At 41.4% G+C, this 27,657-nt stretch overlaps 1 protein-coding gene across 6 annotated transcripts; it reads right to left on the bottom strand.

Annotated features, from left to right (window-relative positions):
* Nucleotides 1-26,341, bottom strand: HNRNPM (heterogeneous nuclear ribonucleoprotein M). 6 transcript variants are annotated; one of them, XM_049807213.1, is made up of 16 exons: nucleotides 26,167-26,341; nucleotides 21,637-21,806; nucleotides 13,933-14,843; nucleotides 13,730-13,847; nucleotides 11,052-11,249; nucleotides 10,507-10,660; nucleotides 9,380-9,429; nucleotides 9,016-9,076; nucleotides 6,897-6,998; nucleotides 6,264-6,308; nucleotides 5,785-5,859; nucleotides 5,207-5,305; nucleotides 2,395-2,448; nucleotides 1,667-1,749; nucleotides 1,309-1,360; nucleotides 1-435 (listed from the first exon to the last, which is right to left on the bottom strand). In XM_049807213.1, the coding sequence occupies exons 4-16, from the start codon at nucleotides 13,829-13,831 to the stop codon at nucleotides 272-274; spliced, it is 1,239 nt and encodes a 412-aa protein (XP_049663170.1). In that variant the 5' UTR covers nucleotides 13,832-13,847; nucleotides 13,933-14,843; nucleotides 21,637-21,806; nucleotides 26,167-26,341; the 3' UTR covers nucleotides 1-271. The 6 variants fall into 6 exon arrangements, with proteins under 6 accessions (XP_049663170.1, XP_049663164.1, XP_049663167.1 ...); XM_049807207.1 differs by having other exon boundaries at nucleotides 1,667-2,448; nucleotides 26,167-26,339; XM_049807210.1 differs by having other exon boundaries at nucleotides 1,667-2,448; nucleotides 13,754-13,847; nucleotides 26,167-26,338.
* Between the last annotated feature and the right edge of the window lie 1,316 nt (nucleotides 26,342-27,657).

The raw sequence follows: 27,657 nt of genomic DNA on the forward strand, positions 1-27,657 counted from the left end.
TGAAATCTTTAACTTGCATTTATTATCAAAGTCGTACTGTTTACATCTGTAATGTCAACAAGATGCCACAACTACAAAAAAAGATTGTGCACATTGCAGTTTCAATGCAAAAAACAGTAAAATGGAAATCCATTTGTTAAAAAAGTAATTAAAATTACTCCAGAAAGCAACTGAATTGTTTTAACACCTTTACATCCAGTCAAATTAAAATGGTTAACAAGAAAAAATACAAATTCAAAAAATCTGGTATCAGTGTTAAAAAGGCAACTACTTAAGCATTTCTATCAATTCGCACATCAATCTCCCTCCCACGAAGCTGTATCCCATTCATCATACGGCAGGCTCGCTCAGCTACTTCTGGGGACTCAAATCTAACCACACCACATCCTTTAGATTTCCCATTCTCCATCTTGATATCAGCATACAGCACATGACCTTAAAAAGAAAAGAGAGGGTCTTGTTTAACCCAGCAGGTACCACATAAGTCTCTCTCAAATCATAGTTCTCTACCTTAAGCCACAGAAAGTATACCTTTAGAAGGTACCATCACTTTAAAACTTAAAGCTGCAGCACAACTTTACCAAGTCATTGTTTTAAAGAAGTGTTCTCAGTTTAAGAGATTAATTCATTCAAACTGGTTCTCTTGATTCTCCGTCAAGCAGTGGCACCAGAAGTAGATGAATGGTGCAAAGCACAAGCTAACAAGCCCTGTCAACTTGTCAACGCCCACTTCACATCATAACTGATGAGGCTGGGACTTGGTTTTGCCATCAGATGAGCAGCACAAGATATTGGGGAGCAAGGTCTGGGCACAGCAACCTCTGCCATGAAAAAACCACCTCAACAGTCAGTAGCTGAATTCAGAATTTTTTCCATTATTTTTTTAAGGACAGTTTTCCCAGACAACTATGCTCATTTAGATGTAAAGAATCTGTGCAGGTGCTTTTCAGCAGTTCTCAGGACTTCCATATCTCTATTCCTATCTCTTTCTGCAACTACAGAGAGGCTATCCACATGATAAAGCCAGCCCCTGAGATGGAAAAGGGAACAAATGCTCAGAAAAAGCACATGTTAGCTGGGTTATCACCTAGCCAGGCATTTCTTTCTTTTCAACACTGCAGAACTCTTGCTGGTATAGCAGAAATAGTAAACATCCTCACACCACTCGTCAATGTTGAGATCTAGTTTTTCAGTAAGTCTGAGTGAAATTTTAGTTAAGATACTAGTGTCAGGGACATACAGAGCCACAACTTACTGTTTAATTCATACTCAATTCTCAGATTAATTACCAGTGATAAAGTAACTTACCACATTCATTAAATTTATCTTTCAGCATTTTCCATGTAAAATCAAAAGGCAGCTGTGAAGAAAAAACAACAGATCATTACTGAGGATCCATTGAACAACTTGCAAGCCCTGCCAACTCTTCAAAACATGCTTTCCATCCTGGGACAGCCATTGTTCACCATCTTCATTTACAGATGAAGAGAGCTCTTCTCCTGTTAAGGAAATGGCTTCAACTCACAAAAGCCTACCTAACTCCACCTTTGGCAGCATCCAGTATTAGATATTCTGACTGAAGTCAACCGAGCACAGATGAGATCAACATGTCAGTACCAATTAATTTCATGATCTGTGAAGGAGAGGTAGGAAGAAGGCTACTCACATTTCTCACAAATATCTGACAGGCTTTTCTGGCCACCCCAGCTGCAGGTCCTCCAGTTCCTCCAAGGGAGCCTGCAAAATTGCCTGCAAAGTTTCCACGTTCCATGTCCATTGTTCTTTCAAAATTGCTTCCCATTGCAAGTCCCATTCGATCTATGCCTGCTCCCATGCCCTGTCCCATAGCAGGACCCATTCTTTCCATGTTAGTGGCTCCAATGCGCTCCAATCCCATTCTCTCCATGCTAGCAGCACCCATACGATCTATTCCTATTCTTTCCATAGGAGTGGCACCTATGCGATCCAAACCAGCTGGCATTCTCTCTATCACCTGACCCATTCCAGTTCCCATTCCAGCAGGGACCATACGCTCCATACCTATACCCATTCTATCCATGCCAGAACCCATACGTTCTACGCCTGATCCCATTCTGTCCATAGTGGTGCCAACGCGGTCAATGGCAGCACCCATTCTCTCGATACCAAAGCCTATTCCAGAACCCATTCTTTCTATGCCAGAACCCATTCTCTCAATAGCTGGGCCCATCCTCTCGATGTTAGGAGCGATGTGATCTATGCCCAGAGGGGCCATTCGGTCAATTCCTGAACCCATTCGCTCCACATTGGAGCTCATGCGATCTAAAACAAGACCCATCCTGTCTATTTCTGACCCTACTCTCTCCATCCCATGCCCCATCCCGGAAGGTATTCTTTCTATTCCCGAGCCCATACGATCAATGCCAGGTGCCATCCTCTCAATCCCAGGAATGCTGGCATTTCCACCACCTGGAACACAACACAGATTATCAGTAGTCATACAGGGACAAACGTACGTAGTGCATCCTTACACTACTGAAATGCTTTAAGCTCTAGCATTACTCAGAAAAGCGACTGCAAGCTGTGCACTCTGTTGCTGCACAGTATGTAGCAAAGTTTTATTTCAGATAGTAAGAAGAGTGCTATTGTTGATTACACAGACCAGCACAACTACAACACATAATTTAGCTGGGGCAGTCATCTCGTCAGACCACATACTACATCTGGGATGGAGAAAAGTTTATCCATTAGCTAAGGAGCTTAACTTCTGTATGCACAAAGAAAGCCTTCCAAACAACAAAAAAAAAATAACCCCAAAGAAGAAAATTTTGAAGGAGTATGCAAACCTAGGAGAAGATTAGGTGGCAAAAGTAGTACTTTAAATATAATCTTAGCTGCTAGCTGCCCTGTGCAGTACACTGGGGAGTACACAGCAAGAGTAGTCATTTAGTAACTGAAATTACAGTTCAAGTACAGATTGCTTGGAAGAGAAATGAAATCGCATCATCCTTGCCACGCAACTCAAACATTCCTTCTGCCAAGCCAGGGAGAGACTTTTACAAGAAAAGTTTGCCCAAATCTAAAAGCCCTCTCATCACCAGAACTCCAAGAAAAAGACAGCAAATTCCACACAAGAACCACAGCAGAATGACCACTATAAAGTCACAAGCATGCTTGGCCTTTTAATGTGGAAAGAAATATGAAAAGGTTGCCTATGCCATAAAACACAAGCAAGAATAAGGTTTCTATATCTGGTACGTAAAATCTTTTGACTTAGTTGTCCTGGCACTGCTACAATCTTTTGAGTTCCCGCAGTAAAAGGATCACTCCCCTATAGTTTAGGCTATTTTGCTGTTGTACAAAGGATCTTAGCTTATCTATCAAATCAAGTTTTGCACTGCAGTTTGATTCCTATTTGAGGGGAAAAAGTCTTGAACAAAGCGCATACTTAAATTATCTACATATATTTAATGATGAGAGGCAAGATTACGCAACCTTAAGATAAGCCAAGAAAACCAAAGCAACCACATTTACAAACAGCACTCATCCTGCTTCAGTATTCTGAGCTTCAGTAGTACCTCAAATAACACAGACTGGTTTGGGGTTACGTGACATTTATACTTGTGCAAGCAAGTTGGCTTTTTTTTTTATTAAATGAAGAAACAACAGCAATGAACATTTAGTATTTCCTCAGCTGAAAGCCTGCAGCTTTGTGCATTTGTTTTTAGCCTCCCAGAAAAGGTCTAAACCTGTGCAGGCAGGCAGAGCCAACTCCTGTTTATTAAGTGTTGTGATTCAGTCATTAAGCAAATAAAATTAATTCTGTAAATTGGGAACCAGGGGGGAAGTCTGCCTACTTTGAGATATTTGGGTTCAGCTTTGTTTTAGAAATTCTGCAGTTTTGGACTATTTCAGTAATGAAGTACTCAATATTTCCAGAGAGTCATTGGGCAACTTGCTAGGAAGCTAAATGTTATACAGGCAGCAGGAAGAAGCAGGACTTTGTTTTCAGTGAAAACAAAAAAATCAGTATCTTACCAGTAGCATTTAAAAAATGGACAGCTGCCAGCAAAGCTGACAGTCTAAAAATATTTTTTTTCTAGTCTGTCAGTAATCTTTTTTCCGGAGTGTTTTAATGCATAATATTGCTTATCTATTTAAAGATTATCTCCCTCAAAACTATTTTTTATTGCCTTATGCTATATATATATACAAAAATAAAAGTGAGTTACCATAACTGAATTGCTGCTTTAAAGGCTTTGAGTTTTTTTGAAGGCTGTATTTGCTTTGCAACCTTAATTTTAAAGTAAGGGTATTTTTGTCTTTTTTTTTTTTTTTTAATGACTTATAAAAAAAGATCACCTTTCCTTGAATACAAGATCCAATTTTTATAGAGCCATCTGAATTGTGTCAGCAACAGTGTACTGCATTTCACTTCCTTTAAAGATGAACTTAGGTTGTATCAAAATTAACAGAGCACAGCAATAACAGAGCAATCTCAGGAACTGGCTGAATCAAGCTGTACACACACGGAACAGATGCTCACAGAAGACATTAAAAATGTTCAAGTTCTGAATCTTTCCACAAAGCATGATTAATACGTTTTGCCATCTCAAAGCTGTTACAGACAGAACAGCACTGCACTATCCTTGCTCAGTTCAAGTAATATTTTACACCAAGTTATTTGCTACATTGATAGTCTTCCTTTTCCCACTGGGGTTCAAAAGGAAAGACCAACAGAACACTAATTTTAGTGTTGCATGAGTTGACCGAAGAGAACACCTTACTGTGCAACTCATGTGTGAGTCTATACCAGATTCCTAAAATGTCTGGGAGGAGAGGAAGGCAATTAAGGTTTCGCCATAGTTTTCCTCCCTGCTGTCTAGGCCACAGACTACATTTTAGTGACAGGATTGGGTCATGCATCACTCAGAACCTTCCTCTTTGCCACACACATATACTGGAGTTCAGCATGAAGTTTCAAGACACAAGGCAGTGTATTAAGACTGTCAGTTTCCTGTCACAACTGAAATTACACAGCCCCACAGATCACTACTAGTGTATCCACCTGCCTTCTGTACAGCTCTGAGGAGTTTGATCAAAACCAAACTATTACAGCAAATATATATAAAACGTAGTCTGTTTTGTTATAACAAACCACACAGTTTTTATGTACCTTTCAGTTACGAAAAGCAGGAAGTAAAAGTACTTAGCTTATTATACTTACCTATTCCTCTCTCCAAGGTCTCTCCAAAACTACGAGACATTCCCATTTCATTTCTTCCAAATTCTCTTTCAAATCCTCCACCCATGGCACGATCCATCTCTGAAAAGATTAAGTTTGATATGTTCTTCAGGGTGTCTAAATGACTCCTGAGAGAATGTTTTAATACAGGCATAATTTTTAAAGATCAACAGCAAGGCAAGTTTTTAATTATGTTCTCCTGATCATTTTATCATGTCTTCTTGAGACCAAGAAAACAACAAAAAGCAGGATTCATCTCAATATGGACAAACACATTTGAGGCAGCCACTTTGCACTGGAGAAGCCTTTCTGGTGAACAGAGATAGAGCACAGTTTATCTCTTTCTAAACTAGTCCTTCAAGACAACCTCAATGCATCACTTGTCTTCTGCAGCTCAGAGGCCACGAGTGACTTGCAGACACCATGTCAGCTATAAGCTTTAAGTTTTGTCCAATAAAAGCTGAGAAGATGAAAATGACCAGTCTAGAGAGTCTCTCCAGTGTTACACTTTCAGACAACCCAAGCCAGGAGTTGGATATACAAAAAAAACTAATGCCTACCACTCATTCTGCCCATGTTCATTCCAGCTGGGAAGCGACCAATGTTTTCCATGCCACCAAAAGGACCTTCCATTCCTAAAAGAAAATATTTTTCAAGGATTCTTTAACAATGCATTTCAACTTAACACTACACTTCACCCACATAAGCTGCTTCCACAGAACATTTCCACAGGCACCAAGACAACCCTGTACTACAGATTCACAAAACAAAATTTGGTCAGAATTTTGTCACACCGTATCTCCTAAACCAAGGGCAGCTTTTAACAGGTCACATGACAAAAACATTGGTCATGTTTTATCTGAAGTATTAACCCTTCCCCATAGACCTACAGCAGTTTTATTAATACTCAAAAAGGAACAAATTATTACTAAATTGGTGACGATTTCCAAGAACACAAATGCCTGATAGACACATATGGCTAGATTTACATGACTTTCAGAAAGCCCAAGCTATAGACATGTCAAAAAACACAGCTTACCTCCCATTTTATTCATTCCAAAGCCCATGCCTTCCATTCCCATTCCTCAAAATAAAAGAGAAAGCTTTATATAGCAGATGTAATTCTACAAAAGTTCAGCCATTAGACTGGCTGTAGAAATAGAGACCATACAACACGTCCATTGTTTGGACTGAAGAGCTTACAAGTGACAAAACTCTGAGTAGATTGCAACATTCCTTCTCAGAAAATAAAGCAGCAAAGGGGAAAAAACCCATAGGCATTTATAAATTGAAAGCTGAATGTGTGCTACTTTTTAGGTGGCTCTTTAAAACTTGTGCTATTTAAACATATCCTAAACAAAGATTTGCAAGCCCACTAATAAGTGTTAAAAGTGACAGATGGTTTTAAAAGTTTAATGTATATTTGCAGTGTCTGCTGCTCATGCTCAAGAGTCAGAAAATGAGAGCTGTGCCTTGACCACAGTGAAAAAAAATGGAGCAGTTGGTTAAATTCAAGTTTCCATTATCAAGCTCATTATTTAGCTCAACAAAAACTCATTTGGCTTTAACACTCCTAAACACTTCAACTTTTTGTGTAGGCAAAACAAAGCTATCTACCTTCTACATAGCTTAAAGCTCTCATGAAACAAAAGCATAGGAGTAATCTTCTTACCTCCAGGTCCCATGTTGCCCATTCCCATGCCTTTGTTTAAATGATTTGCATCAATAGGTTGACCTCCAGGTCCTAATCCCATGCCAATACCACCAAGACCATCTGAAGAAAATATTCAGATATCAAAAAAGCCTTCTTTCCATAGTTTGACAAAACAGCAAGTTTTATTCTTAAGTAATTGACTTCCATTCTCCAAAAAGCTTGCTGTGTTCCCACTTTGGGGTGTGTACTTAAAGCATGAAAGTGTATAGTAAATCCAGAGTAGATGTGTCTTGAAATATACTAAAAACTATCTCAAATATTTTTTCTCATAATCCATTTTCCATCTTACTACTGAGAAAACTTGCTTGTTTGGTTTGTTTTAAGCTGACTCCTGAAAAATAACTGGCTAGAACACTGCTTATTTTGTGCAACTCCTCAGTCTAAGGAGAATAGAGTGGGCAATTTAGTATAAAGATCTTCTAACCTTTGCACAATATTACCCTTGATTGACAAATGGCTTATTTCCACCTTTGCCAAGGTTCTCCCCTTGTAGGTAAGAATTTAACCACAAAGTTCAACCTATCATTATGATAGCCACCTATAGAATTCAGAGCACACAGCCAGCCTCTTCTCTGAGCAAACAAAGTATATCATTCCCAGGCATAATTTTGAATCTTCCTGTACCCAAATGAATTAAGGATTCCCCAGTCCAAAGAAAGAAGAAAAAGCCCTCATATTTTCCTTATGGTTAATCAGGAAGAAAAAGTTCTCTGCTTGCACTTGCATCAAACAACAGGTTAATGGCATTCTTTGCCTATGAGAAGAGGACTTCCTCATTTACAGCTCAGCATAATAAACACAGGAAGTGTTGAATCTTGTTTTAAAACAACACAAGATACCCCTCTCCCCCCCCAATACAGGCCAAGAAACAGGCTTCCATTAGTATTTGTTGAGTTTGTATTATACAAAGATAATTAAACTGGAATCCAGTGACTTTCTCTTGAAAAAGAGGTATACCATTATAGAAAGTCAAGGCAGCAATAACAACCATGAATGATACTGCTGCTAAATAAGGCTTTGACAGATACACAGAAAACTGAACTAATTAAGGGATAGATGGATTGATGATCACTAAAATTGTGCAAGTTAGCAGCACACAACAGGTTTGGTTCCCATGCCCAAGAAAACAGCAACTGGCTGAATTAACAGAATTACGTTAACAGCCACACTTTACATTTGTGCTGTATTTAAACAAATTAAGCCTGTGCTCTCCCACCTCTAGCTCTTCCCTTCCAACCTAGACTCTTCCTGTTCAATACTTTTAGGATCTTATCACAGCATGGTTGAGGTTGGAAGGGACCTTTGGAGGTCATCTGCTCCAACCCCACTGGCTCAAGCAGGGTCACCTACAGCTGGTTACCCAGGACCAGATCCACACAGCTTTTGAATATTTCCAAGGATGGAGACTCCTCCACAGGCTCTCTGGGCAACCTGTTGTTACTGTGAGGGTGAATGAGTACTGGAACATCTCCTTATATTCAGATGGAGTCTCCCGTGTTTCAGTTTATGTTTACTGCCTCTTGCCCTGTCACTGGGCACCACTGAAAACAGCCTGGCTCTCTCTTCTTTATATCCTCCCTTCAGGTATCAATATATATTTATAAGATCCCCTTTAGAAACTTGAAGGCCTGGAAGATTCTCAGGTCCTCAATTTAGCCCTTTCAATTGAAGGAAAAACATTACATACCCAGAATACCATCAAGTAAAAGGAGGCACATGTTTCCCTTTTGACTGATTAATTATGTTTCCATTAAATCCTACTATTAACAGTAGTTTTACAAGGCATTGGGGGTCTTTGAATTGCAACTGAGAGATCTGGAAGCCTTGAGAATGTGAATGGGATACTGTTTTAAGAGAAGCTTCTAGCTATGAGCTGAAAGAAGTATCCAAAAAAAAAAAAAAAGACAAGACTGAGCAGCTCTTCTTTACTATTTCCCTCTTTGATATTATTTAGACCATTTGGATCCCAGCTTTCCAAAGTTTGGACCAGAGTCTTACTGGGGCTGGGATTGGACCCCAGTTGCTGAACAGCAAAATAAAAAAATAAAACATGTTCAGTCATGCAGGAGAGACTTACGAGGAAGTTGTTGGGGTCGCTCTGGAGGAAAGAAGTCTCCTTTCGGAAAGGCTCGTTCGTCCTAAACACAATTCAATACATCAAAGTTTGCAAGAAAAGAAATTCTTTCTTGCCCCCCCCCCCTTTTTTTTTTACATTAAAACCACACAAACTTAAACCTAAAGCAATCTTCACTGTACTTATGATTGTCTTTTAGCAAAATAATCAGAATCAACCTTCCCCAATGGCATGAGTTGGCACTAGGAATTGGGCATCTCACACACTTCGCCCGCCATATTTCAACCCAACCTTGAAACCACTCATCATCCAAAATCAGGAGCACAATTACCAGTTCAAAGAGCAGTAAGAATTTGAACGTACTTACCATTTTTACATGCATTGGTCTGTCAAACAGCAGCTGCCCATTAAACATCGCTATTGTTTCATTAAGGATCATTGTTGAAGCACTTAAAGCTTTAAGACTTTGTGTGGTTCAAGTGCTATCTGATGCAGAGTACGAAATCCTAGTCAGAAAACCACACCTCTCCAGGTCACTTCTTAAACTATCATTCACAGATTATCACAAGTCCCCATGCCTTCTCTGAAGCTAAAAAGCTTTGAAATCCAAATAACTGAATATTCAATGAATGGCTTTTTAAAATTAAAACATGAGTTAACAATACTCTTCTGGTTAAGACTGAGTTCATTAAGAGATCACTCAACATGCGACTCCAAACCAGCCTAGCTGTTGAAATGTTTCATCAGTAACTTTAGCCATTTAAAACAGAAGAAAACATGCAAAAGTTCTCAACATTTCCAAATCAACAAATAACCAAATTTTTAAGTATGCCACGCTAGTGAATCATGTGAAATTTCTGTAAGTCTTGCTCCCACAAGGCTCAACTTTTTAGGTGCACATGCAGAATGGAATTAACATTCAAACAGAAAGAGAAACTCGGGGGGGGGGGGGGGGGAATATTTTTCTCCTTTCCATACCATAGCCATGAGTAGAGAGATCATGCACACAGTAGTATCTGTACTTTGTTGTTGGTTGGTTTGGTTTTTGTTGATTGCTATGTAGCAAACCATCACTTGCACAGTGTAAGAATAAAGGCAACAGAGGAACATGTAAGTCAAGCCATCTTACATTGCAAACAGACTTGTTGCATTCCTCCCTTACCTTCATCACAGGAATTTAAGACAAAACTTTTCTCAGAAGTTGCATTTTAATACTAGCTACAACCTAAAGACAGAAATTTACTATTTGGGCTAGAAACACATGTGAGAAAGAGAATCCACTTTATTAACAATTCCGAGCAAATAGCAACAATTCTTTCAAGATGGACTTTTTTCTCTTTTTCGGTTTTCCTTACGTTTTCCATCAACTGCAATGGCTTGACTTTCTGTGACATGGCAATAGTCTCACTTGTAATACTACAATTTCTATTTTCATCCTGCTTTGTTTACCAAGTCATTTGCATACTATTTACCATCATTACTCTTCAAGGATACATATAGCCTGAACAGCCTCTATAGCTTGCTCAAAAGTGACAGTGCCAATCCCACGACTTTTGCCATCTTTATCTTCTAGTATGTCTGCCCGAACCACAACACCGGCCATGCTGAATACTTCTTTCAGTTTCTTCCAACCAACCTTGTAATCCAACTGGAAGACAAGTGATATTGGAAGCATGAGAAAGATTTCCATCAAAAGACAGCTTTAGTGTTCTTACGTTTCCTTTCTCAGTAACAGCAATCTTAAGAAACAAAGAGTCTTCACAGAGATGGATAAAATTTAAATAACATAAAGAATGCTAGAGCTTAATGCAACATTCTTGGCTTTGTTGGAAAATACAAATTAATAGACACCGTAACAAATTAATAGACATTTAATTTACAACTTCACTAGCACAAAGAATCAACAAGACTAGCCACAGAGTAAGTTACTACTCAGTTTTACTGGAATAGAGTTGAAAGTCTAAGGCTTTTCTTCTAATTAATTACATTTAACTCAGTTAAGACCCAGATATTCTGTTCACAGATTACACAGGACTTACATTTGCAACAAAGACAGTGCTTCCAAGTCTCCCTGCCTGTAAGGCATGAATGATCTCATTGGGTATGTTGGGATTGTTGAGTATACTAGGCGGGATATTGATCATGCCGGGGCCACCCGGGCCTGGACCAATACCCATTCCACCAGCTGCTGCCATGACCTTCTGCATTGCTCTCCTGGCATGCTCACCATCAGGATCCTGCAAAAACAGAAACAACATACTCCATTCCCTCTGGACTCCACTAAACATGTGGGGATTTAGTGGCATGACTAAAACAGTAAAAAGAGGAAGGGGTTTCCCTTTATAGAGGGCTATCTGCTCCCTATAGGTTTCCAGCCAACTATTTCACCAACTATTTCATTGCCATCTACTAATTTATTTTCTTTTAATCAATATGTCAGCACCCTTCAAATTAGCAAGGTATTCCTACTCATGCATTTCCCCCAGCTCTGAAAGTGTTTCTCTATTACTCAGTACCAACAATAAACCTCACAGTTACATCTGTTCCAAAGACTGATAAACCCAAAATGGCATTGGAGAGGTTTTGGAAGACAAAACGCCAATTAACCCTTGGCATCTTCAGAACAATGCAACATTCATTCACCTTGCACTTGGGACTTCTTTACAAGACAAGATACAGTGTGTAAAATTTCACGAACGTTGGTTTGGGCAATCCTTTCCACCCCCACACACACACACTGGCTTTCTAACCCAAAAAAAACTTTTAATGTATCCCCCTATTACTACATAATCTCACGATTTTAAGACATGCCAGAGAACATGAAGCATAGGATGAAGAATTCAAGGAAGGAAATAAGATTAATTATTGTCACTTCACTTTGTACTGAAAGTGAACGTAAGCACCTTCACAATACAAGGTGAACTTAGGTTACTTAGGTTGGAAACATCACACTGTATTCAGTGAGCAAAATGCACCAGCACTGCAAGACTGCTGAAGAAAGTGAAATGTCAAATAGAATTAGTCAGAAATACAGATGCTTTAAAAATAAAAGCTATTTGAGTTAATTTGAATCTTGATCTGAATTTTAAGACTAAACAATAGCATGTTTTGAAAACAGGAGAAAGGATAGCTTTCACATTATTATTTCAGCTACAGAAAATCATAGCAGTCTGAGGTGGAGAACACATTAAAGTGAATACAAGTCACTTCTCAATTTAAAATTTCCTATTTCACTGTTAAATAGGATATTGCTTAAAACCAGATTAGCTCCAACGGAAAGCCAGGAGCAGTTGTCATACAAACTAAAGTCTTCTGATCAGGCAAAGATCTGCCACAGGATTTTTATTATGTCACTTGAACGCCTCCATGCTCCTCAGCAGTGACACAGAGAGGCATATACCAGACTGTTGGCAAAACCTATGCTAACGGCCATCCACATTAACTTAATTCATTCCACACAGTCAGACTGGGGCACTTGGCTGAGGAAAATGTTGCTAAATTCCCTAATACTGGTAAAATGCTTCTTCACCAATCTCAAGACTGAAATTGTCATCTGTCATACAGGCAGAAATATTCAAGTATGACAGCAGTTTCATAAAGAGCTGGGCAGATTACGACCAACTCTTCTCAAGGACTAATACAAAAGGGCAACCAGACTTCAGTGCCAATGGTGTATCATTAACAGGAAAACTGACCCAGATGTGGCCTGTGGCCCACTCTCAATAGCTTTTTCTTCCAAGGGCCTGTCAGAAAAGTCAGTGCCTGATGACTTCCAGGTGCAACTATGTTTTTCTAACCTTCCATTTCACCTCTTCTTTCCTTCAAAGGGTAGCGAGCAGTCAATAGCGCCAGAAGATGGCTTGCACCCAGGGCTGCTGCTCCCAGAATTCATAACTCTATTTACATAATCTGCCAGGTCTGAGAAGTGCTGCCACTTGCTGTCCCCATCCTTCTTCCCAAGTGCTCCTCAGACTACAGCAAGAAGCAGGTTACCTAGGGAAGACCTTCTGCACACATTTGCTACCTTATTACCTATGCAGACATCTTTCACCCCCCACCATTAAGTGGGCAGGGCACAGCAGAATATGAAGCCTGCTTAGCCAAGAACATAGCTCGAATACTTCAGTGTTAGCATTGACTCTTGGCCTTAGGGTAGGTCCCTTTTTGGTTTTGTTCAACTGAACTTTCAATGCAGCAACAGGTTCCAAACTGCTAGAACAAAACTTTAAACTTGTCAATGGTTAAGAATTAACTCATGGTACAGTTGAGCATGTCATACTGGTTGACAATAGCAAAGCCATTAAAATGGAAATAGATCTTTGAAGTATTTCAGAAAACAGCTTATTCTGTGGAATTCTTTGTAAAATACATTCATTATGATGCAGAATTAAAAGGGAAGGCAGTCAAGAACAAACAACACTTATGCAGGTTTCTTCTTCAAATCACTAAACAAGTATGCCTGCAGTTAAAGCCAAACTCTTGCTTCATCCAAGTTCTGCATTGCTACCATCAGCACCTATTCTTTAAATCAAGTTTAGTCTTGATAATCATGTTCAAACTCAAGTTCAGCAGTACATACTGATGGTAAAAAAAAGTTGACTGCCTTTTGTTAATCCTATTTGATGAGTTCTAGCTTTTGTCAGTTATTCTTAACTGCAAATGAGTCAGACACAAATCTTGACTAAGAACTACCCCTTCACCTTCAAATTCAACATACTGAAAGAACAGATGCACGTCTTACTTCTTTCACTTTCAATGGTCTTCCACCAAGACTATGCTTGTTCAAAACCTCTGCAGCCTTTTTCATGCTTTCTTCCATCTTGAATTCAACAACACTGTGGGGATACAAGACATCTAAGAACATTGCTTATTTTTTAAGAGTTTCCTCATTTCTTGCTATAAATTCGTAAATGAACTTACGCGCATCCCTGATGAGATGATTTCACAGGCGAGTAACAGGGAGGAGAGGAGGGAAGAAAGAAGAAATAAAGTAAGTAAAAGCACAAAATACACACAAAAAATTCTTTTTTTTAAAGTCAAATCACATTAGTTAGCCCTAATAGCAAAAATAAATGTAATCTTACCCAATAAAGCCTTCAATACTTGAATTCCATAAGATATAATTTCTTATGCGTTAACAGGATTAAACTGTAGTTTCTGAAGTTGTAACAAACAGAACTAAGTCCCGATTCTCCAAGAAAAAAAATACCACACGCTTCATGTGACCTGTTCTTCTCTGTCATACAGCAAAACCCTTGCCATATTCTCTCACCCTAAATCCATATCCTTCAGTACAGTTAAGTATGCTCCTTTTTTTTTTTTTCCCTGTAAGATACTGTCACTGGACTAAAGGACTTAAGTACCTATGAAGGCAATATACATTTACATTTAGGAATTGACTTCTGTTTACTGGCACAGGAAGTGTAGTTTACAAAACCTGCTTTTGCACACTGGCCTTACAAATTCAGCAAACCACTACAGTGACGTTTTCCAAAACACAAGTATTACATTAATATTCCGTACCACTATACATACTGCTAGGGTCCATGGGTCATTCAAACAGCCAACGCCAACTGAACACAGTGGAAGACCACCCTAACACTATTTACAAGGCCCCATCCCACCTCCTCCCCACCCCAAAGAAGCTTTAAGCGATCCTACTTTATAGCCACTAAGCATACACACTCTCTACCTTCCTGACTTCGTTTCGTTCCACGCCACCATACAGTTACATTTGTCATGTAGAAAATCCACAGAAGAAATCTCTCAAACACTTACCCTTGACTTTCCTTCAGCGTCCATTAAGAGCTCCACGTATGTTACCTCACCAACTACAAATCAGATTCCAGACGACACATATACCAAGGGAGAAAAGCCAAGAAAACAATGGGAATTTAGAACAATCAACAACCGTGTATGGAGCCTCTGCCTTATAAGAAAGCCCAGAAACACTCCATGTTCTCTAAGACCACAAAACTGGACAATTACAGGTATGCAGTAAAGTCTTAAAACAGTTAAACATGTTCTTGATTTTCCTCCACTTCAAAAGCCAGCTATTTCCACAATATCAGTTTCCTTGATCTTTAGTACCCACTCATTACTTGAGGCAATCCAAATCCATGGGAAAGTCTGCAAGAACAAGTTTCCTTCACTTTACATAGTATTCAATCTTGTCTCCATAGTCCAGAACTTGAACAGTTATTTCTCTTCTCCGGATTTAAAGACAAACTTCCAAAAAGGGAGTCAGCCTGGACCAAGAGATCACTGACTGCCTACTATTTGTTTCAGCAGTTTTTTAGCCTTTTATTAAGCCACAATAAAATAAAGTCCATTTTTTTTTTAGCTTCAATAAGTAGTATTAAACAGTCTTCTATACTTGCTCTCAAGACAAAACTGTCTACAGCAATAAGGCAAAATGCACTGGAAAACTACATCTGCACCTTTCCTCACAAGATTAGGATTGCCTTTTTATGACCACATAACCATATCGTGTACCTCCAGAATACAACTACCGAAATGGCTGCTGCCTTTGAAGTGACTGGCATACAGAAGAATAATCGAAGAAAACATTTTTTTACTTTTTCTTTCAGGTTTTACAAGTCCTAGTTTTTAAAGTTTAAGATAGGAGGACTCCAAGTTGCATTATCCAACAGGCAGAAAGCAGTCTTTGTGGGAAACCATGACCCAGTCTGAATATTGATAGCATACTTTGAGCAAGGAACTGGAGTCTCACATCCAAGAGTCTACCTCTTAGCAAGGGACAGAGAGAGGAAGAGGCATTCAGCCTGACCTCCCACAGGACCAGTCATTTATAAGACACCTAGTGTCATTATGTAATACAAACATCTTGAAAAGTCTCTCTCAAAGCTGGAAGAAAAGGAATGCTTAATGAAATCATTACTTTTTCTTCTAATCTCCATTTCTTATTTAAAACAAAAAAAAAAAATTAGCAATATCAGCATTCCAGCCAAAGAACAGTTAGCTAGACAGAATAAACAAACTGATCCATTCACGTTTTTATGAGGACAGTGTTTGAGATTGGTAGAGGCTAACAAGCAAGTCCCTTTGAAAGGGACAGGGCAGATCAGAGTGTTCGATTACTATCCATAGCTTCACTATTTAAACAGTACTTCTTGAAATAAAGTCTAACAAATGAATTCCATCCTGTAATCTGAACAGTGTGAGATCATGTAGTATACATGGAATTGTTTCCACAGCCTGTGTAACAAAAGGGACTGCACTGTCAACAGTCCTCCTGGACTAGTCCTTGGTGGTATATGGTGGCCGTGTAGCACGTTCAAATATTCAGCATTACCAAGACATTCTGAAGCCATCCATCTCAACAGCAGCAGCCAGAGTCCAACCAAACTTTGATCAAGAATGCAAATGTGATTCAACAATTTATGTAGGAAGACAACAAATTCCCAGATTACCTACAATACAAAACCACTCCATTTCACAGAGGCCAGAAGTCACAGGTTAGAAGTCTGCAACTTTGCTCCTAGTAACACTACTGAGCCCTGGATTGAGGACCCTCCTCTCCCAACCACTAATCAAATTCAGCTACAATTCTTACTTCAGATCCACACAAACACTTCCAAAGAAGTTTGCCAAGCTTGAACATAACATATTAAATATGATTTAACATTTACTCTTTTAACAAATCTCTGACCTCTGAACCACAAGATTTCCAGGAGTCTATCACAGCAGCAATTTTTTGTCACTTAGAAAATCTAGTACATGCCAATTTTGCTCAATGCTTCACATTCAAGCCTTATAGACACCTATATTAAAAATTAAATATACATCTTGAAGTAGCTGTTTTCCTTCAAAGGACATCTGAACTTCCTGAATAGCCAAATTAAAAAAAAGCAGGGGGAGGGGAACGACACAAATAGCCTAACAGCTCAGTATCCAAGACACCAAGTCAAGAGTACAGAACAACTGCAGTAACAATGCATTTTTTTCACCTGAAAAACATGTAAAACGATTCAACATGACACTTCTTCCAGGAGACTATTGTTTGAGGCTGGAAAAGGAAACTTTTTTTTTTTTAAGAACCTATGCTGGGTCACATTTGACTTTTTTCTAGGTTCCAAGTCACAGATACCTGAACATCAGGCACTGGGGATAAAGCAGCATTAGCAGACAAGGGTAGCCTACGATAGCATATAGGCAATTAAGCCATGGAAAAGTACCAACAGCAGATACTCCTGTACTAAACCTGCTTCAGAGGGCAAAAGAAATGCACAGTGATGCAGGCAGATTTTCTTTCTGCTAGAGAACAGTTGGCTTATATCAGGAAACATATCCTATATTCACAAGTGAAGAAATTTCACTCAAGCACAAGAGACTGTTACTTAAGGAACTCAAGGTTATTACCGAACCAGCCTCCAAAGGGAGATAAAACTTGCAGAAAATACTAGCTCTAAGTAAATGCAAGTATAATTAAGGAACGTGTACCCCATAGTGTCTTTAAGACTTAACTTAGAGCAGACTGATTTATTTTTTAAAACTCACACTTGAGAAAGTTCAGAAACTCAGCGTTTCCTAAAGCAAGCAGAAATCATTGTAATAACCAGAAATACAAACCAAAGTAATCTCCAGTAATCATTGTAGTCTTTTTTTTTTCTCCTCAAACTTTATATCCACTTCCCAAAGTTATCTATACAGAAAATTAAGATGTTCAAGCCAGGCTGGTCTGTCAGGTTGGTCTGTCAGCATTCAGATACTCTCCAATGACTGTTCAGGAAGCTCAGATAAGTACGTCCATATGGTGGCCTGAGGCATGGCTCAGATGGATTCACCTAGCCCTAAAGACATATCTGGGAAGTCACTAAGATAACAAGCTCAGACATAGATGTCAACTTTGAAGATTCTAAAGTTGGGCAATATGATTTTAACAGTTAGTGACAAACCAAGAAGCTCTGAAAGGCGTGAAAGGTGCAGAGAGGCAAGTCTCAGCAAGAGAAGCAGCAGAGACACTGAAAAGGGGGTAAATGCTTTATATCACAGCTATTTCTTTGGCCTACAGGGTCAAAAGTAAATACTTAGAGAAGGAAGACTCTCAAGACATTACCAAAACTATACAGATGTTCCATCATCTTCTGAAGTAAAGAACTGCAAGCAATGTGACTGATGCAAGAGAACCCTGCCATCAAAAGCCTAATACTTCCAGCATAAAGAAATTCAGAACTGGTCACAGCTCCTCCTTCATTTACAGTTTAAAGCTGATGACAGGCAACCCCTAAAAAGTTACATGGGGTGCTTGGGCTGGGGAGACGGAAGAGAAACACACTTTATACGTGTACAAAGCTTTAGTTAAAAGGGGAGGAGGAAAACATTCTTTCCAAAGTATAAACAGAGAAGAGTTCGCAAGCTATTCTTTCACAGTAGGGGAAGAGACATCTCACTTTTGCATGAGAAAACCCAGAAAAAAACCATGGGTAATTTTGGCTCTGTAGAGCCCAGGCAGGAAAGAGGGAGTGAAAAAGACCATTGCAGCCACTGATGAAGGACAGTGCCTCCTTCAAAAAATGGTTAAGGCCAATGAAAATAGAGCAACTTATTAGCACATCTACTGAAAGTAAGGGAGAACAAGTCAGATGTGGAACAGCATTTCCGCGTTGCTTATTCATCCCTTCCTCTTTGCCCACCTAAAACTTCAGTCTACAAGCACAACGCGACAGAATCTCAGGCACTGAAACCCAGGGGACTCTCCAGCAACAGCTGTCTTCAGGCACTGGAGTAACAGCTATTAGTACCAAAGTAACAAAAGTGCTCACCAGTATTAACATCTGGGACCGGTACTAACATCTGAGACTACGTACAACAGCAAGAGGGCAGGAGTTACATCTTTAGCAGGCCACAAAGATTCCAAACATTTCTGGAGATGGAGCAAGAAAGAAGGCAGCACATGAAGTTTAGCAGCTGCTGTTCTTCACAGAAAGTTTAAGCTGGGAAAGCTTCATTTCTTCTTTTCCTCACATCTGTGCACACATCCAGATTTTGATATGAAGAGGTAAGCATGCCTGCTACAGCTCTGCCTTATGTAAATGTGGGTACAACCATGCTAATACAAACAGTCTCTGGGGTGTCCTGGAATCTTCCAACGTGACATGAACGTGGCCATGACTGCAACTGCTCCTGACTTTGCAAAGAGCAGAACATAATTATTGCCTCATTTTATGGCTAACCTTTCTCCTGGTATTGTATGCCATCTTGCTACTCTGGTCAGGAAAAAGGTTTAAAATACAAAATTCTGTATTTCTTAAAGGAATCAGAAGATATCTCAAATTCAAACACAAATTCTTTTTTATCACATGGTACCACCTCACTTATGCCAGCTGCCATGAAGCACTACCGTTTTTCTCCCTAAAACAGAGCCATTTGTTGGGGGACAGATTAAGACAGTTGTTTAGCATTCATTCACGTTTACATTAAGACTCCACTTACATGCTGAAGAACTGCTGCCTCATTGTTCTCCTGAAGCCATTCACCAATTGCCAGTTATCAATGCTGATTACATCAGTTTAGTAGAACCTTGTGTTTGTCAGCCAATACAAGGGAGTTTCAAACAAGAACATTTTTTAATTTCATTAATAACTATGTCATACTGCATACCTGTAATTGAGTTTCACCAACAAATACACTGAAATGACTGAACCAAGGCATTACTCTTAAGAGAGATGTCACCTTTAGAAGACTGTACGCATCTGAAAAACCAGGTTGCAGAAATATGAGCAGACCTCAAAGCCCATGTCTCCTAAACCATACTTACTGACGCGAAACAGCCGATTGAGGTGAACTCCTCCTACGTTCAGCAACCTGCTATGCCATTGCTGCTAACAGCTTAAGTCTTCACAACTGCCAAGCGATGGAGCAGTCATGAAACGCCTACGTTTACCCTTTGTGTACAGATCTGTTTCACATGCTCCCAAAACCTTGAACATTTGGCCTGTAATTCTTACACTTACAAACCAAGAATTCTAACGTTTAGATTTTTCCACGTCACATTCCTGGTTCTTGGAACTACTATGCCTTGTATCAAGAAGTACCGATTGAGCAAGTTCAAGCACAGCACAAGAGCACCAATTTGGTAGAAGTCAGTGACTAATTAGAACGAATCGCAACTACACAGCAGATCTAAACTGTTGTATTTTAACAAGCAGTCCCAAAAACCAAGAACAACGCTTCTCAATATTTAGCATAACAAGCCCTGCAGACAGAATGGAGAGGTTTCAATGTTCCCCTAGGAGTATCTGCTGGAATGAGCAGCTGAACAGCAAGGCAGGAAACAATCTCACACCGGACTTTTCCATCCACGTGAACTGGAGAGAAACCACAAGACACTTGGAACGGAATTCAACATAGTACTTAAAATTAGACATCTACACATACAGATACTCCTATTAACCAATGTATCTTGTGTAGCAAAGGGAAAGCATAGTTTAAGGCAAGGGACCATTCATAATTAGGGCCTGTTAAAGCAGCCTTTCAGACTGTAATTCTTCATATTACAGAAAACCATTGCTAAATCTCAAGCATCATCGTTTCACAGCCTCTAATTATGGAAGCTTCGCAGGGCTTATAGTCCTGAAGTTCGTTACGCAGACTCAGTTCTATTTTGCCTCCAAAGACAAACATTTTGAAACCCTTTGGAAATTTGTTTTCCCATTCATTAGGCCACACCTTGTGAACACATTAACTATCATTCCTTACCTAGTTCAAACACAAGTGAACACTGATCACGATTTTGAGAGACATTTATGACTGAGGCTATGTATTTTAGAAGTGACCCACAGGAGGAATGGTTGTACTCGTTACTCTTAACTTGTTTTGAGACATTTTAATGATGGAGAAGCCAAGTATTTTCTTGCCACTCCGCTGCATTTCCAAGGCGACTTGAAAACTAGTAAGTTGGGCATCAGCTTAAAGAAATAACGCTACATTTAGACTTGTCACTACCTGAGAGTAGTCAGCTCAAGTTCTTCATCTTCTTCAATAGATGAAGATGCTACAGTCAACAAACTAAGGCGGCTCCCATTGACATGGGACAGTTAAATAGAAGTGAGGTAGGGGGAAACACCATGAACATTATTTCCAAAGTCCTGACTGTGTTGCAGCACATGCCAAAGCACAAACCCGATTTTTCTTTTTTGCAGGTCACCCTTAAATACATTTTACTACTATCAAATGGCAGCATGGATCTTTATCTAAGCACAAATCACTACAATGTTTGGGGACACAGCTATATATGCACACACCAGATCAGCAGTAAATAACTACCTTTATTGTCCAAAAGACATGAAAATACTTCAGAAAGATTTGTTGCATGTCAAGGCTAAAATCTGATAAAAGCCTTGTATTTTCCCCCCCTAAGAAAAATACTCTTTGAAATCTCCGATGAAGCACTATTAGCTATATGCCAACATGCCTACAAAGGAACTAGCCATCTGGAAGGCTGCCAGGGAGCAGATGTTGTGCAACACCCAAAAAGGCTTCAAGAAGACTTTTTACAAAACTCATGTCACTAAGTCCACCCAGAACTTCAACTCTTAAGTTTACAAAGTCAGCCACAAGTAAGATGACAGACATCACTTGGCCACCTGAGTTGTACATTACCTTTCTCTTTGACCAGGTCTTTCAGAGACTGCCACTTCACATCAAACGGAATATTTGTAATAAAAGCTCGGTATCTTTTAGCAGGATTAGCATATGGCTCAAAGCGATTTCCTCCTCTTTTGACACTTTTCTCTTTTCTTTTTTCATTTTGGCTTGGTCGTTCACCTTCACTGCAAGCAAAGAAAGATAATCACACACATTAACTACTCTAGCATTTGATCAGTGTCATACCACCTCTTGGAACATAACTTGTTACATTCTTAAAACTAAATCAAAACTTGCAAAGTGTCATCCATTCACATTATTTGTAAAACTGTACACCTTTCAACCAAAGCTGATACACATGGTACCAGTTGCTACACAGCATATTGTAACAAAGATTTCCTAACAGCAGACAACTTATGTCACGAAGACCCACTATTTTCTCCCACATAAATCCAATGTAATCAAAGTTTTTGATTTCATAAGCTAAATCTCTTTAAAGCCGACCAAGCCTCCCTCTATCTCCTCGTGATGCTCCAGACCAGATGTCCACCCTATTTCCTCCTTAGCACACTATACTGCTTAAACACCTTTAAGTCAAAAAATATACTGACCCACCACATTTGTAGTCTTAGCTAGAAGAATTTTAGCAAAATAATCCTGTATCTTACTAAACACTCAGGTCAATGACTCTTGCCTCAAAACACTTTTTTTTCCTCGTCCAATTAATACAGTCTTTGGACAACACAAATTCAAAGCCTCTGTGCATTCCAACAAACGTACTGAATAGTTCTTTTAACTATTTCAGGATATCCGCTCTAATGGGTCAAAAATTTAAAAATTAGAATTTAAGACTATTTCTCAACCAACCTAGATGGCCATCAGGTCTTAAGAGGACACAAATGCCACTGAATAACAGTATTTAAAAAAACAGGAGAGTTAAACACTTCAGCCTCAGCCTAACATGGTTTCCTTTAACTAATCCAATTAATCTCCTTGCTCACTTTGTGCTGGTTGAGAAGATGCAGAAATACATCTTTAGAAATAATTCATGAGAACACATTAGTCAAAAAAGCTGGTAAAGTTTCTAAAACTTATCTGTACATACACTGAGCTTTTGCTCAACTTAAGACCTATATAGCCCTGGAAAGTCCAAGCCATATCAGAAATTCTGGCTCTGATATAAACACACTTCTGCATCAACACTGCCCATTCCTTTAGAACCATTTCAATCACTGAACAGATACAACAGCCTGCAGGGGGAGGGAAGAAACAAGTATGCACACGTCAGGTTTTATATTTGAGTGGGTTTCCCATTTTTATCACATAGCAGCCCACCCTTTTGCAGCCACAAGGATACATTACAAGCAAACACACAAAGATATTATACTTTATGGATACAGACAGAACTTGGCTCTAAGCATGGCCATCATGTATCACTTCAGGTTGAAAGAGGCACAGGTTCTCCATGTAATATGCTGGAAAAGAGGTCTATAAAATAAGTGTTCTTTAGTTCTGTACAATATTTATTTCACCAAAAAGTGAAGTTTTTAGACCTTCCCTCACTGAACTTTTTTAAAGCTTCTTGAATAATGAAGTAATTAAAAACCCAAAAATAGATTCAAAATAGGACAATCCTTCTAACACCTTAACTTCTGTTTGGCTGAAGAAATAACACAAAATTTAGTGCTGGTGTTAAAAGCTACACCCAGTTTTTTATGGTTATCCCTCAAACTGGAACTATTTACATTCCCCCTGGGTTGAACTGCTGTATAACATGCTTCAAAATAATGCAGTATGATGCAGACATTTTTTGCAATTCCGCATTTAAGGCTCCCATGTCAGCTTCAAATACCTCAAGCTTTGATATACCTGTAAAGAGTTCAGACAAGCCACAGTACCTGCCATTAAAGACAAGCACTAGCCTAGAACATACTCCTTATCACATTCAGCAAAACAAAATCCAGCCAGGTCAAAAGAAACATCAAGAAAACTACTTCAGCTGCAACTTTTTTTTTTCTTTTGCAGGATTTCAGACACCACCTCCATGGGTTTGACACACCAAAAGGACAAGAACAGGCAGGTACATGTCCACAGAGATCACTTAAAAGATGTGCTTACCAGAGATCACTTAAAAGATGTGCTTACCAAGTGTGAAAACAACTGAGCATTTAGGGCTTCTTTTAAGGGAGTTCTACACAGCAGGAAGGAACGAGCCCCATATCACCTCCGAAACACACCATGCCTGTGAGCATCCCTAAGTTGGAAGGGCAAGTGAGATGAAATTCCCAGAGCAGCTTTGCCCATCCCAATACGGAACGACTCTGTGTAACTGTGATCCATTTACACCAAGGCTAACCCAAGATCTACAGTGCATTTAAGTAGTTATTTTCAGAAGATATCTTATCTACTCTTTTTTTCCTTGGGTTACAGAACTGAAACGCTTCATCAAGACTGAAAGAAAAATTCTCCTGTTTGTGATGTGTGTAGAAGGAGGAACTGAAAAGAAAGCTCTTATTTCCTCCAAAGAAACAGATGATTGTGCACATTCCTCTGCAAGATTTCATAAACGTGCCACCTAGACCCAACAAGTGTACCAAAAATCACTAAACACAGCAAGAATCAAAATCCAGTAGAAGCAGATCCCCCTTCCCACCTCCCAAGGACACTGAAAATACACTCACATGGACGCTGGCATTATCAAAGTAGACATGTTAGCTTCGCTACACGGAGCTTGATATTACAAACAAAATTGCACCTAGGTAAAAAGATAAGCTCTCTGGAGAAACTCCAAATATAAAGGGGGCCAGGGGAAAAGAAATCGGAAGAAAGCAGACATCTCTACTTATACTTCCAGGAATAAATTGTCTCCTCATACAAGACAGATTACTGATTACATATTAGCTCTGCTACAGTCGCCAAGAGCAAGCTTTGAGGTGTAAACAGAATCCAAGACAAGACATGAACATCCTCCAAGTACCAACTACTCAACAGGAGGAGGAGAAAAGATGATAGGGAGATCCTTCCCTAGCTCTGGCGAACATATTACATGTCACTGTATCGTGTGCCATGGTGACACCGGGGTCCCCACCCTCTGGGATCAGGGCTACCTCTCCTCCTAAACAGGCATGCCTGTTTCCACCTGGCAGGAAGAAGGCAGAAAGAGTTGTGTATGTCAGTATTTTTTCAGTTGCCATAAGCACAGTTCAACAATTTTGTGTTGGAAAAAAAATCAATATAGACATTTTTCCCAAACAGTGACACTTGGAAAGGCGACTGCCTTCCCAGTCATGTGAAACACAATCCACAAACTCAGGCAGCAGAGGCAGGTAAAAGCATTTTTTTTTCAAACCGAGACACACTGCCATCTCCTCACCATACCCATATTATCACCAATTAACTACAGACCATCAAGCTGGCCTCTTATTAAGATCGGTAAGCTCTGGGTCACACTTCAGATACGCAACATGCCCGGGTGTAACAGCCTGCAGCAACCAGCAGCCTGACACACAACTATGGAACACACCTCAGGAACAGCAGATAAATCTGACCTCAAGTCTGAAACATTACTCACAGAACATCAGGTTCAAAATGCTGATTCTTATCTCCACAGCATTTAAGGCCCAGGGCCAAAAATTAACTGAAAAAAATGTGCTCTTTATGCCACAGATTTGGTATTAAAAAAAGCTTTGCTAACTATGAAATTTTGCAAAATGAGGTTAGCATTAACATAGGAAAAGGACAAGCACTTCAGGCTTTTTCTGCTCATCTTCCCCAATTTTGCAGACCTAGAATTGTAACCCCTACACTTGTTGGGGTGGTTTGTTTTTTTTTTAATTTCTATAACATTCCATTGACATCAGACACACAACCCTTACTTAGTGCCTGGCGTCACCTTCAAGCTCACACAGCATTTGTCTCTCGTGTTCCTAAGCCATTCCACAGGCAAATCATCAACCATGAAGCAGCGCACACTCTGCTCCAAATATCGCAGCAGTACAAGAGATGATTGCCCGAGGAGAGCTTAGCTATTACAGAACAAAAAGCAATTAGCTTAGAACATGAAAACCCACCCCGCTGGCACACCCTACACCGCTCTGGGAGGCTTTGAGTTGTCCACTAAGGCCCCGCAGAAACACTTCCTAAGCGGGACAGGCCAAGATCTCCAGCATCTCCCTGGCCGCCATACAGCGGGCCCCCAGGACGAGGCACCAGCTCCTTCCCCGCTCCGACCTCCGACGACGGGAGACCCCGGACGCGCCCTCCCGGGGCGGCTCCGCGCCCTCCACTCTCGGCGCCGCACCGGGTAGGCCCCGCCCGGGTTCCCGGGGCGCGTCTGGAGGCGAACGGCGGCCCTGGCCCCAGAAGCGGCTCCGCCCCCCCCTCCCCCCCTAGTCCCGGCCCTACCGACAGCCCCGCCCCGGCTGCGCGGCGGCCCCGGCCCCGGCCCCGACCCCGGCCCGGCTGAGGCCAGGCCCGCGGCGCGGAGAGGCCGCATGCGGCGCGACAGGCCCAGGCGGTAGCACGGCCCCAAAACGACCACCCTACCTCTTGGGGGGCGCATCCCCCGTACTGCCTGCCCCGTTAGGTGGTGGCGGTGCCGCCGCCGTAGCCGCGGCCGCCGCCGGTTCCTCCATTTTGCCGCCGGCGCTTTCCGTGGCCGCCGCTACCGCCGCCGTCGCCGCCATTTTCCCAGCCCTGCGCCTTTGTGTGAGGAGAGCCCGCCCCGCGGGCTGCGCGCGAGGCACGCCGGGGCGGCTGGGCGGGCGCCAACGGCGCCGCGCATGCGCACTGCGGCGCTCCCCTTCCCGCCCAGACTTGGCGGGGGCCGGTCCCGGTCTCTGATGGGGGGGTGTGGGGTGTAAATCTGTCATGTTCCCCTCACGCTTCCCGCCCTGCTGCTCCCTCAGAGCCGGTCAGTCCGGCTCTGTCGGGTTCAGGCGCGGTGTGGAGCCCCGGTGGGAGAGGTTTAAGCGTAGGGCAATGCTTTATGTGCACGCTGCAGCTCCCCACCAGCATAGAAGACCGCCCCCCCCCAGCTAACTCGGGGGTTCTTGCTGGTACACATAACGGTTATCAGGCTTACGTAGGGACCTTTGACAGGATTAGAGCTCTTGGATCTTTGACGGGATTACAGCTCTTGGATCGCTTCACACGCACGCTCCTCCACTCAAGCTGCTGCCCTCACCGATTTCCCTGTTTTTTCCCTCACCGAGTTTCAGCGGCCATCTCCGGTGCGTGCCAAGCATCACCTTCCACCCAGATGGCAGGGCTGTGCCCAGTGGGCCCCTTTCCTGTCTTCAAAACTCCCGTTCCATGATCCCAAACTCAACCTTGTACCTCCAGGCAGCTTCTGTATGTGCAGCACAGAGGTCCTGGGGGAGGAAGGGGGGCTCAAACACCAAAATTGGGGTCCCGGGCAGGGCAGACAGTGCTCTGGGGCACAAGGAGAGCCTGAGAGCGGGTTGTGAGGGGCCTCGAAGGATGCCACGGGGGCATGAGGAGGTTGGGGACACTGTGAGGAGAGTACAGAGGGACTCAGAGGTGCCCTGGGTGGCACAGAGAGGAAAAAGACTTCTGGGATGTGGAGGAGGGTTGTGAAGGGACCAGAGGGGTCCCAAGGGGCTGTCGGAGGGCGGTGGGGCACTAGGAGGATCTCAGCTGGCATTATGGTGGGTCTAGGCAAGCCCTGAGAGGGCCAAGGGGGAAAAGGCAGCTCAGAGAGCCAACAGGGGCTTCAGGAGGAGATGTGAGAGAACAAGGGAAGTCCAAGGCAGAGATGACTTCTCCCAGCAGAGCCCTGTGGCCTCCCGGCAGCCCCATGCTGCAGCATTCCCTCTCCCAGCGTGTCCTGGAGGGCAAAACAGCCGACCGGCCAACTGCATCTCCCAGGGGGCCAGGGCATGCACTGGAGCTGGGGGGTACCACCTGGGAGAGGTCGATCCTCCAGCCCAGGCACCCCTCTGCCATCACCCCAATATTCAGGGGGTCTGGAGGGGCCCTGGCTGTGGCCAGGACCTCCCCTGTGGCCCCACCAAC

Source organism: Accipiter gentilis, chromosome 8, assembly GCF_929443795.1.
Source record: "Accipiter gentilis chromosome 8, bAccGen1.1, whole genome shotgun sequence".
Taxonomy (NCBI): Eukaryota; Metazoa; Chordata; class Aves; order Accipitriformes; family Accipitridae; genus Astur; species Astur gentilis.